This window comes from Triticum urartu, chromosome 7A (genome assembly GCF_056163025.1).
Source record: "Triticum urartu cultivar PI428250 chromosome 7A, HENAU_Tu73, whole genome shotgun sequence".
Taxonomy (NCBI): domain Eukaryota; kingdom Viridiplantae; phylum Streptophyta; class Magnoliopsida; order Poales; family Poaceae; genus Triticum; species Triticum urartu.
Window position 1 is genome coordinate 671,622,187 of NC_141879.1, and position 11,647 is coordinate 671,633,833.

At 46.8% G+C, this 11,647-nt stretch overlaps 2 protein-coding genes and 1 pseudogene across 2 annotated transcripts; all 3 read left to right on the plus strand.

The window, feature by feature from the left end:
- The first annotated feature begins 3,089 nt into the window (after window positions 1-3,089).
- Window positions 3,090-4,546, plus strand: LOC147961277 (pentatricopeptide repeat-containing protein At1g43980, mitochondrial-like; annotated as a pseudogene).
- A 798-nt stretch (window positions 4,547-5,344) lies between these two features.
- LOC125525814 (nuclear transcription factor Y subunit C-4-like) lies at window positions 5,345-7,915 on the plus strand. The gene is made up of 2 exons (XM_048690816.2): window positions 5,345-5,443; window positions 6,877-7,915. The coding sequence occupies exon 2, from the start codon at window positions 6,925-6,927 to the stop codon at window positions 7,627-7,629; it is 705 nt and encodes a 234-aa protein (XP_048546773.1). The 5' UTR covers window positions 5,345-5,443; window positions 6,877-6,924; the 3' UTR covers window positions 7,630-7,915.
- A 1,339-nt stretch (window positions 7,916-9,254) lies between these two features.
- On the plus strand, window positions 9,255-11,132 carry LOC147961278 (uncharacterized). Its single transcript, XM_087533743.1, has 2 exons — window positions 9,255-9,405; window positions 10,561-11,132. Exons 1-2 carry the CDS (start codon window positions 9,255-9,257, stop codon window positions 11,130-11,132), a joined length of 723 nt encoding a protein of 240 aa, XP_087389869.1.
- Window positions 11,133-11,647: the final 515 nt, after the last annotated feature.

The following is an 11,647-nucleotide window of genomic DNA, read 5'->3' on the forward strand; positions in this document are numbered from 1 at the left end:
CACTGTTCCGTTAAAAACACACTCAAAATGCCATTTTCTCACGTTACCGTCAGTCAAAGGGTCGTTGACCGCGCGATTTGACCAAAATGCCCCTGGTTCCATTACTTCCCGAACTGTGGGCCCAACATGTCAGGGGCAGGGAAATAATTTTTAGGATATAAAAATAGGCAATACCGTCATCTTGGTGGCCTTTTTCCTATTTGAGCCTTATTTTTCTGCGAGCATCTTTGATTCTAGAGTTTTTTATGGCTCATGCATACTTTTCAGTCTTTTAGGGCAAGTTTGGTTGTTTTTCTAGACAACATGCCTGGAAAATTTTGGTGCCTGGATCGGGCCTAAGAAACACGATTTTTTTGCCTGGCCAGGCGCATAGGAGAAGAGTGTTTGGTTTAGGGCATGGCCTAGTGGGATCTAAGTTGTCGTTGTTTTCTTCTCATTCACCTCGAATTTTGTGTCCTCATTATTAGCAGCCATGATTATTGCCCGGCTGATGCACCAGGCACACCCTGTCGCCCAGAATTTTCTTCACTACTAAAAAATGCCACTGTTCCGTTAAAAAAACACTCAAAATGCCATTTTCTCACGTTACCGTCAGTCAAAGGGTCGTTGACCGCGCGATATGACCAAAATGCCCCTAGTTCCATTACTTCCCGAACTGTGGGCCCAACATGTCAGGGGCAGGGAAATAATTTTAAGGGTATAAAAATAGGCAATACAGGGGATCGGGCCTAAGAAACACAATTTTTTTGCCTGGCCAGGCGCATAGGAGAAGAGTGTTTGGTTTAGGGCATGGCCTAGTGGGATCTAAGTTGTCGCTGTTTTCTTCTCATTCACCTCGAATTTCGTGTCCTCATTATTAGCAGCCATGATTATTGCCCGGCTGATGCACCAGGCACACCCTGTCGCCCAGAATTTTCTTCACTACTAAAAAAATGCCACTGTTCCGTTAAAAACACACTCAAAATGCCATTTTCTCACGTTACCGTCAGTCAAAGGGTCGTTGACCGCGCGATATGACCAAAATGCCCCTGGTTCCATTACTTCCCGAACTGTGGGCCCAACATGTCAGGGGCAGGGAAATAATTTTTAGGATATAAAAATAGGCAATACAGGGGTTCAAACCCCAGACCTCCTCGGAGGCGCTCGCACGCGCTAGCTAATACATCCAAGGTCACCAGTTGACTAATCAATGGAGATACGCTACATATCCTTACGTGACATCTAGGCATAGCTATTAACAAACCAAGTAAACTCGAGTTGTACACGCAACAGCAGCAACAAATGGTTCTCTAAATTTCTCTTAAAAAATTAGCATGACGCATGTACATAAGGTTGAAAACATTCGGCACACAAGCAAATAGAGGGGTTCGAACCCCAGACTTGGTTTGTTAATAACTATGCCTAGATGTAGACTTGGTTTGTTAATAACTATGCCTAGATGTCACGTAAGGATATGTAGCGTATCTCAGTTGATTAGTCAGCTGGTGACCTTGAGTGTATTGGCTAGCGGGAGGTCTGGGCTTCGAACCCCTGTGTTGCCTATTTTTATATCAAAAAATTATTTCCCTGCCCCTGACATGTCAGGCCCACAGTTCGGGAAGTAATGGAACCAGGGGCATTTCGGTCATATCACGCGGTCAACGACCCTTTGGCTGACGGTAACGTGAGAAAATGGCATTTCTGAGTGTGTTGCCTATTTTTATATCAAAAAATTATTTCCCTGCCCCTGACATGTCAGGCCCACAGTTCGGGAAGTAATGGAACCAGGGGCATTTCGGTCATATCACGCGGTCAACGACCCTTTGGCTGACGGTAACGTGAGAAAATGGCATTTCTGAGTGTGTTCCTAACGGTACAGTGGCATTTTTGAGTAGTGAAAACTTGTAATGGCAAAAATGAGTAGTGTGGCACAACTAATGGCAAAAGTGATAAAAACCCTTTTTTTTGAGTAATTGTCGCCCAGAATTGGTCACCTGGACCAGGCTAACTTCGCAACCTCGTCATCCAGCCAGGCATCACGTGTCGCGGAAGTAACCGACTCTTAGGTTATTTTGGGGCTTATGGGCTGTTCAAAAGTTAACAAGTTCAGAAAAACATTCCACCTCGGCCAGGCGCTCGAGCAGATAGTAACTAGTTGAGGAGCGCTCATTCGGTAGCCTCCCAATGATCACTTGTGTGGGCTGAGAGTGCACTATTTGGTGTGCTCTTAGCCGCAGTCACATGTCGCGTCCTGAATGCTCTCTTCGGATTTTGTTTTTCTATTTTTCTGCACATGTTTTTGGCATTTTAGATGGTTTTTTTTGGCTTTTCGGATTTTCATCGGTCTTTATTAGCTTTTCGTCAAAAAGAAATTTTTTACGCGAAAAAAGCATTTCCTTTTTTTCTCTCACGAGAGGTACGGATTTGCTTTCATCATATGCATGGTTTTGTTTTCGCGAGAGGCACAACTGCGCCTCTCAAAAACAAAAAAAAACTTGTTTTCTCTTTTTCTCCATTCGTGAGAGGCACGTTTTTACTTGTGCGAGAAGCGCAGCCGTGCCTCTCGAAAACAAGAAAAAACACCATTTCTTTTTATTTCTTTTCATGAGAGATACGGTTTTGCTTTTACGAGAGGCCGTGCCTCTCCGAAACGAAAAAAAACAGTTTTTTTTTGAGACGCAAGGTTTTGCTTTCGCGAAATGCACGGTTGAGTGTGACCTATGAAATCAGTGATTTCGGTTCGAACACGGCCCAGGCACGTCACGGGCCTCATGTGCTCCCATGCCAGCAGCGAGATTCGGCCCGGTGCCCTGCAGTGTACAAGAATAACAAGATGCATGCGTTTTGAGTCGCCCATCCAAGATTTTATTGCAATTCTTAGTAATAGGACTTGCTTTGTATTTTCATAGATGTGAGGTCCAAATCAGTATACCTGTAATTGTTATAAGCATGAATAAAGTTACAGAAAATACAAGATGCATTTCTCAAAAAAAAAAAACAAGATGCAGAAAGGAAAAATCAGTGCAGAACTACCACACGGGTTGTGTGTGCCAGGCAGCTCCTCCCCCGCACGCCCTCGGTACAGACCATGCTCTGCTGCGTCTCCCTGACGGCCACTGCGGCGTCCTCGGGTAGCCCACGCGCCCAGCGCCGCAGCAGCCAGCCGCTTCTCGCACGACATCCTCCTCGCCGCGCTGCTCCAGCCCGTGACCTCCGTCCGGATGGCGCGCAAGCTGTTCGACGGAATGCCTCGCAAGGACACCGTCTCCTACAACTCAACGATCTCTGCCTAGGCTGGAGGTGGACGCACCGATGAGGCCCTCCGGCTGTGCAGATGATGAAGGAGCTAGGAGTCAGGCCTAGCGGCTTCTCATGGCTCTGCCCTTTGCCGTTTGCCGTTTCATCGGGCGTCTGCTCTGCTCCCCATGGGATGGAAGGTTCTTGCAGGCTGCAGCTGATGTACGCCACGGCTCTGCCCAACAGAACACTGTAACCGGCAGCACACTTGCGGATATGTATCGGCATGCCGCCGGCCTCTTCAAACACGCGGTGCACGTCTTTTGGGGTATGAATGAGCAGGGCATCGTTTGAGTGAATTCTGTCTTGTCAGTGTACAAAGATGATAGTCAGAGCAATTCAGTGTTTGAGTGTTTCCGGTTGATTAGAAGCCACGGGTTTTTGGTCGACAAATGCAGTGTGCCAACTCAACGGTGCTTACCATATGGCACAAATGTCAAGGATTTGGCTGAGGGTTACCAGCTCTTGGCCCTTCGCGTCGAAACAGGACTCTGTCAAATTCTGTCATCTATAGTGCTGTTATCGGCATGTTGTCCATGCCTGTCAGATTGCTTGATGCCGTTATGCTTTTCGAGGGATTAGCCAACAAATTGGGACTCAGAAACATGTAATGCGATGATATTGTGTATGCCACAAGTGGTTTAATGGAGCAAGCTCTGGGCCTCTTTGGGATGGCTCTGTGAAATGCTGTTCTTCCAACTGAGTTCACTTTTGCAAGTGTGCTGAGATGGAGCTTCTGTTTTGGTCTGATGGAGTAGGGCACACAAATCCACGGGCTGGTATATAAACGTGGGTTTGAGGATGATATAATTGTCGCCATTGCTCTCATTGACATGTATTGTAAGTTAGGTTCCTTGAAGCATGTCAGGAAACTCTTCAATGCTGTCTGTGCCAAGGATTTGCTGCTATGGAATACAATGGTTGTTGGTATATCACAGAATGGGAAAGGCAGGGAAGCTATTCCAATTACCGAGGCTGAGGCCTCCTACTAAGTAGCAGCATTTTGCAAAGTCAAAATTCGAAAGGTGAACTTGTTCCTTTTGCTGGCTTTATGAGTGCCTTTTATTGTAAGTGTATAAACTTGAATCTTTCTGTAACAGAAACATACTTGCAGGGATTATTAACGCAAGAAGAACAAGCGTGAATGGGATGAGCAAACTTCTTTGTGGAAGCCGACTTATATGGCTATGATCGTGTTAATGACGATAGAGACGATCCGATCATTGAAGCCAGAATCACAGATGGTAAGCAACTTGTCTTCTCTATCTACTGCTGGTGGATTTATTTATTTATTTCATGGCAAGACTAGTAATCTTCCCGAGCTTTCCCAGTGCTGAGTACACATAGTGGTTATCATGTGATGACATAAATGCTTAACAGCCCGCGTGCTTCTTCTTATGTACACTGTTTATTTTTTAATATCAAATGCTGTTTTCATTTACGACCACTTGAATCTAACAATGTAGTAATTTGTTGTGAAATGTATTCGTTTTCAAACCTGTTTGCTCAATCTGTTACTGTTCTATTGGATGTTTGTCTGTGATAGAGCCTGGTGTTGATCCTTTTGCTCAATAGAGGGAGGAGAAGAAGAACAGGTTGATTATCAAGAAAAGAACATACTTTCGAATTTAAAGAACGCAGCAAAAGTTAGTGCTCTGCCAAGGCAACAATTTCTATTATCATCATCTGTATACATCATGCACTACTTTGTTTTTTATCCATTACATTGCCAACTCAAGTTTCTCATCTAACGCTTTCTGAAAAAAAACCGGAACCGTGCAGTCATATACAAGTTGGTGCCACACCTGTGCCCATCACTGGGATTAAAGCGGATCTGCCTAGAAAATCTAAAAACAAAGATGTTGCGAATCTTCGGTAATAAATGTAATTCTTTTATTGCGGAGTATGGCGAATCAATGCTTGGGAAATGTATCAAACTATTCTTCCGGAAACCTCTAGAAAGTTATAAAAAGGGAAATCATGCATATCTTGACAGCCCATATCTTTAATTGATTTCCATATTAATATGTATAAATCACGCGTGTTCTACAGCTGTGCCGTCTTTGCCGCTCTTGCCATCAAGGTATATAAATACAGTTTTCTTTGCCGAGCTTTGTGCTAATCGAAAGATAATTTCTGAGGTGCACAAGAATTCTGTATTCGACGGGTATGTACAAGCCTGTTTGATTTCTCTCACTTACATGTCAATCAAGTTATGCAGTATTTTTTGGATTGCATAAGTCTAGTCATTTGGTTTGGTACAAACTATTTCAGATCTTTGTGATACAGCGCCGCTCGCAATGGCCATTCTCTAGAATTCTAGATCTAAATATCAATATGGTGTTAGCAGCTGTTGAATTTCTAATTAGGAGGTTATAGATCTAACAAAAATTCATCGCTGATGCCAGTAGGTATAGAAAACGATGGTTGGCATGATCTGATAATTACGATTCTTCTCAGGTTAGCATATGTTTTGGTTGTAGGATGACCGCGACCCTAAGATCTGTATTACTATCAATCTCAAATCTTATTCTTGGTATTCAACTATCGATCGAAACGGTCCCACGGGATCTACTAGATGAATTTGGAGGTTGGGGTTTTGGAAACCTCGATCGTATAATGATGCCATCTCTCTAGGGGATACGGGTGCGGATGTTGATACTGATACCAGAATATGCATCTTAATATGTATGAATGAAATATCCTTATATATCATGAATATATAGTTGGAATGGTTTACCATGATTCAGATATTCTATTTATTTCTGTCGGTATATTCATGTTCACTGCTGGTATTCGTATTTCTTCTTTGAATAAACATATTCATCTATGTTCTTAACATAGCTATGATGCGAATATGGTTTTTCTATTATCCAGCTGCGTTTGATCAGTTCCCACCCTTGTCGCGATCTACTTTTCTTTTTTTCTTTGTTTGAAACCATCTGGTGGGAATATTCAACTGAGTTATCCACTCTCTAGCTATATATGCTTTATGGAGCACCTGTGGGGCATGCCTGGAGTTAGAAACCACATTATCACTATCGATTGCTTGTGCAATCTAAGCTGTTTATGTGTTATAGGAACACATCTTATATGTTATCCAGAGGTCATTCTCTTTTTGGGCACTGCACTTAAGATGTAACAGAAAACAAGATGCTAATTTTGTGGTGGCTTACATGGCTGTAGAATGGCTCAGTTGCCTTTGTAGCCAGATTTATTCCATTGATCTTTGTCAACCGTTTACTTTGTTTGATTTTGCTGGTGTATATTTGGCTGTGCATGCATATTTTTAACTATGTCTGCTCTGGTGTTGTTACTCAGAACTGATCTTAGTTTCGGAACTAGCAAATAATTATGTTTCATTTTGCGAGGATCCTAACAAATAAATGCACTCTGTTTGAAACTGATCTTTTAAGAGAGGCACAAATGTTCACAATCATCTAAAGGCTCTGCACAAAATTTTATTTTGTAACCTAGAGGCTAGCACTATCCAACTGTCTTAAAGATTTTCTTACTTTATGATTGAGCTGCAATTTTTTTTCACATTGTTTTACTTTATAATTGATCTAATTAATAGTAATTTTTATTCTTTTTTTACAGTGCCGGAAAGACCATTGATTTTCGGGCAAGCAAGATCAAGCAGTGCACATGGTACCGACTTCGCAACCTCAGCCTCCAATGGGTGATGTCACTCCTGCCGGTTCACAGCCAACACAAGAATTCCCTGGCAATCCAGCTCAGCTCAGCGCTCAGGAGCAGCTTATGTACGAGCAGTCGCAGGAGTATCAGCTGCAGCTCCAGCAGCAGCTCCAGAGGCAGCTCCAGCAGCTCTGGGCCGAGCAGCGGTCAGAGATCGAGCAGGTGACTGGCATGAAGAACCACCCCCTGCCACCCACCAGGATAAGGAAGATCATGAGGGCCGATGAGGACGTCCGCATGATCTCGGCAGAAGCTCCGGCGCTCTTCGCGAAAGCATGCGAGATGTTCACGCTGGAGATGACGACGAGGTCATGGATGGTCACCGAGGAGGACAAGCGCCGGGTCCTGCAGAGGAGTGACATCGCCGCGGCTGTGGCTAGGACTGACGATTACGACTTCCTGCTGGATTTGTTTACCAGAGAAGAGACGAAGCATGGGGTCCTGCTTCGTAGGACCGGGCAGCAGCCCATGGGGACTCAAGCTGGTGCATACCCGTACTACTATGCGCCGCAGCAGCAGGTGGCAGGTGCGTCGATGGCATACGGTGGCCCGTCTACCTATGTGTGGCAAGAGCCTCAGGTACAAGAGCAGGGCCATGCCCATGCGTCCACCTACGTGTGGCAAGAGCCTCAGCAACAACAGGAGGAGCCCTGAAGCTATCACCAGATTCAGAGTCCTCGTTTCCGCCTCGACATTTAAAAAACTTTTGGTTTCGCGTTAGCTTTTGCATTATCGTTATTCGACGGTTGAAACGGGCGGTTCTGATCAGGAGAAGTTTAGGAAGTTTGGTTGCTGTTGTCATTTGAGAAGTACTCTGAATTTGTGATTTGAGACTAGTTGGTCGAATATTACCATTCCAAACGCAAAAGTTGGCCTCTGGTGATGCGTTGTTTTTATTTTCTATATATTTATGATATGTTTGTGTGTGTCAGTACCATGAATTTGTGATTTGAGACTAATTGGTCGAATTTTACCATTCCAAACCCAAAAGTTGGCCTCTGGTGATGCCTTGTTTTTTTTTTTTACTTCTATCTATCTATGCTATGTTTTCTTGTGGTTGTTAAGCTGTATTGTGTTGCATGAAATTTGAGATCATGCTGAGCTCCAGCTGAATTTGTCCGAAACCGAATGTGCATTGATGTTTTGCAAAATCAACAGTTGATGGTCGGTCATTCTGCTGAAGCATGACAAGTAGTAGCAACTGAATGCACAACAGGAGTTGTAGAGCATCATCAAGTCCTTTTGGACGACAGGAAAGCACTGTTCCTCACCGACCCGCCTTGTCACTGGGTGATGCAGATCGTCAAAAGGGGATGGCATTTTTAGCCTCAAAACAGTCGCCGTCCACGCCTGCTATCACAGTTTTGTGAGTAGCCATCGATGGCCATCGATGTGGGGTAATCAATAATATGGCTCGAGCAGTCCGTCGCCACAAAGGGGATCGATCACATGCGCGCCGTGCCGTGCTGTGCCGGTGGTGTCTCTGTCGTGCGCCACAGAGGCACAGACGGCGACCTGAGACGGGGCATGGTCCAGCCCACGGCTTTGCCAAGATCAGCATTGCAGATTGCACCACGGGAGGTGGATCACACTACTCACTACTGTAGATAGCTATATGCACCAGAAATTTAGACGCTGAAATGTTTTTTTTTGTGATGCAGACTTGTAACACATCATGCATGGGCGCTAGTCCTGCACATCACCAAATGTGTGCACCACCTTGACAAGTGAATACTGAATACTGTCCACAATATTACATTCCTTGTTTGTAAAATGCATCCAATCGTACTTTCTCCGCTTTTTTATGTAAGGTGTATTTGTTTTTTCTAAGGTCAAACAAGTGCATGTTTGACCCAGTTTTTAGAAAAGTATATCAATATTCACAACACGAAATTTGTATTATTTGATTCATCATGAAAAGTAGTTTCATATTTTATCTATTAGGTATTCCAGATGTTGTTTATTTTATTCTATGATCTTGATCAAACATTTAAATGGTTGACTTGCACGAAAATCAATACACCTTATATTCACATGCCGGATGGATGGTGGCTTCCTTGTGTGCGGCAGAGTGGACGTACGCGGGGCGGGCTGGTGCGGTGAAGGGGACAAATCCTCATTGATGTCCACAACCCCGGCCGCGTGCCGCTCGTGTTGCTTCCTTTGTCGCTCACTCTTGGCGAAGTTCTTTGTGTTGCAGCTCATCCCCATGGACGGGACCGCCATGGATGATGTCAAGGCATCATCCATGTTGTCCGTGAGGGGCGGGGTACCTAGTGATGACATCTAGGGCAGTGAACGGGGGCGGCAACGCGGATGAGAAAGCAAAGGTGGAGGACGGCAACGGCATGGATGCGGAAAAAAAGTACATGCGCGAGAGGATGGTGGTGGATTTAGTGGAGTTGGTCAATTTGATGAAATTTGGGGCGGGTTCGGTCTGTCTGTTCCGAGATGGCGGATGTGCCTAGGCCTTCCCATATCCACTGCAGATACGAGCTAGATATCAGGGGTGTCGGTCAGCTACATATAGGGCCGGTTTGAGTGGCCAGCTAGGTCACGATTTTGTGATCAATCACTGACCGGGATGTTCGCCCGGAAGTATATAGGGCATTTGAGGAGCCTAACTGTAAATGGTCTAAAAAGATGCATTGGCCACGAAAAAAATGGCAAGTGGATGATGGATCACACACGGATCATCTCTTCATAAGTTGTCACTTTATTTAACTTTCAACCAACATTCGCACCCGTCTCAGTTCCTTTTCAAAATTTACAAAGTTTCCTGGAGTTCAACATGTCTGGAAGCACAGAAGGATGTTCTTTTCCTGATATTATTACCAATATTCACGTATAACAAATGCATTAAAGTTAAAAATTACAATGCATTAAAGTTGAAAATTGTGGTCACCTTTAGCTAAATTTGCACACTTTTTTTAACACGTTTGGACTAGTTAGTCTCATACATAAGTAGCCCAGTGAGATTGCCTAAAAGAAATCTACTGGTACAGTAAGTGAAATCAAAACTGCTCTACACACGATGAATTACATGGACGACCACTGCACGATGGCCATCGTGTGGTTGGCGCCCGTTTGTTGCCATGAATGAACGGCTTGAAAAGCTTGTCGTCCAAACATCGTCGGCAGACTGTGGTTTGCATAGCACTGCTCAAGTGAAGTTGATCGAAAATGTGTATATATAGCCAGCTTACGCGTGTGCCTTTTCTGTTGGTCAGTCGATCCCTTGTCCTTCTTCCTTAGAGTATTTCTAACAGCCGCGCGAAACGACGTGCGCGCGTGGTAAACGCAGCCTTTAGCGCGCGCGGGCGTTTTGCCGCGCTCCAGCGGCGGCGGGAAAACCACGCGCGCAGAAACCGCTTGCGCGCGCGCAAAAAGGCGCTAGCTCGCGCGTCATCTTTTGCGCGCCGCTTCCGGCGCGTCTATAAAGTAGGGCGCGCGCCACGTGCCTCTCCACGTCTTCTCTTTTCCTTTTCCTCTCTCTCTGCCACGCGCCGCTCCAACGCCCCGCCATCGACGCGCCTCCGCCACCCCGGCGCCCCGCCACCGACGCGCCGCCATGCCGCTGAGGAGCGTCCGGCTACTACGGCGTCCGCCTGCGCCCCAACGGCGGCTACTACGCGGAGATACGCTCCGGCGATCTCCGGCTCGGCCTCGGCACGTACGGGACGGCGCGCGAGGCCGGCCGCGCGTACGACGCGGCGGCATGGCGCCTAGGCCGGCCGGACGTCCAGATGAACTTCCAGGATGTCTACACGCTCCAGCAAGCGCTCGACCGTACCCCGCCGCCGCGTCTGAACACGGCACAAGACCGTGCGGAGCACGCCGAGCGGCAGCGCCGCCTCCTCGTCGCCCAGGGGGACGAGCGGGTCATGGCGGAGTGGCGTCGCCGCCGCCCGGAGGACGTCGCCTACGAGCAGTCCTACTGGGCAAGGCATCGCGAGGAGGACATGCGAAGGCGCCACGAGGCGCGGTTGGACAGGCGTCGGCGCAAGGCGTTGGCGAACGCGCAGTCCGATCTCGTTGAAGCAGGTGGGCAGTCGTTCTTCACGCCGGATGATGATCGGTGGTTGGACATCTGGCTGGATACCTCGGACGACACCGCCCAGGAGGATGACGATAGTGATGATAGCGACTTAGACTAGTTTTTTTTATGCAATCTATCTCGTGTTTTATCGTCATTTTTAATTATTATGCAATCTATGTTTCCGATGTAAAATACCTTTGTATCGTTAAAATCTATGCAATCTATCTATTTTCCAATAGCCTAGAATGAGCGCGCGCGCTGTTGGAGCGGCGCGTGCGTGCTGCATTTTAGCGCGGCTGCTGGAGCGGGAGCAACGCGCCGCGCCAAACCAGCCGATGCGCGCGCGACATATGTGTTTTTTGCGCGCGGCGCGACCGGCGCCTGTTGGAGATGCTCTTACTTTGCCCCCTTTGCTCGAGGTTTCCGCACTGCTTGAGCTCCTCTCTCTTCCTCAGTAGCAGCTGCTCCATGGAGCAGCGCCCAGATGCTGCTGCTCTCGGGGCTCTTGGGCTCGCCGGCATCTGCCGCGAGACCTTCGCCGTCATCCGCTCCCGCCGCCCGGGCTTCGCCTCCATGGCCGGCGAGATGGTCGGGCTCTCCCTGTCCAGGCTCGCCCACGTCGTCATCTCCCGC

Excerpts from the sequence above, each read along its gene's own strand:
- LOC147961278 (XM_087533743.1), top strand. The coding sequence starts at position 9,255 with ATGACATCTAGGGCAGTGAACGGGGGCGGCAACGCGGATGAGAAAGCA. Across the intron at positions 9,406-10,560 it reads TTTGATGAAATTTGGGGCGG|CGTCCGGCTACTACGGCGTC; the intron begins GTTCGGTCTGTC and ends GCCGCTGAGGAG.
- LOC125525814 (XM_048690816.2), top strand. The coding sequence starts at position 6,925 with ATGGTACCGACTTCGCAACCTCAGCCTCCAATGGGTGATGTCACTCCT.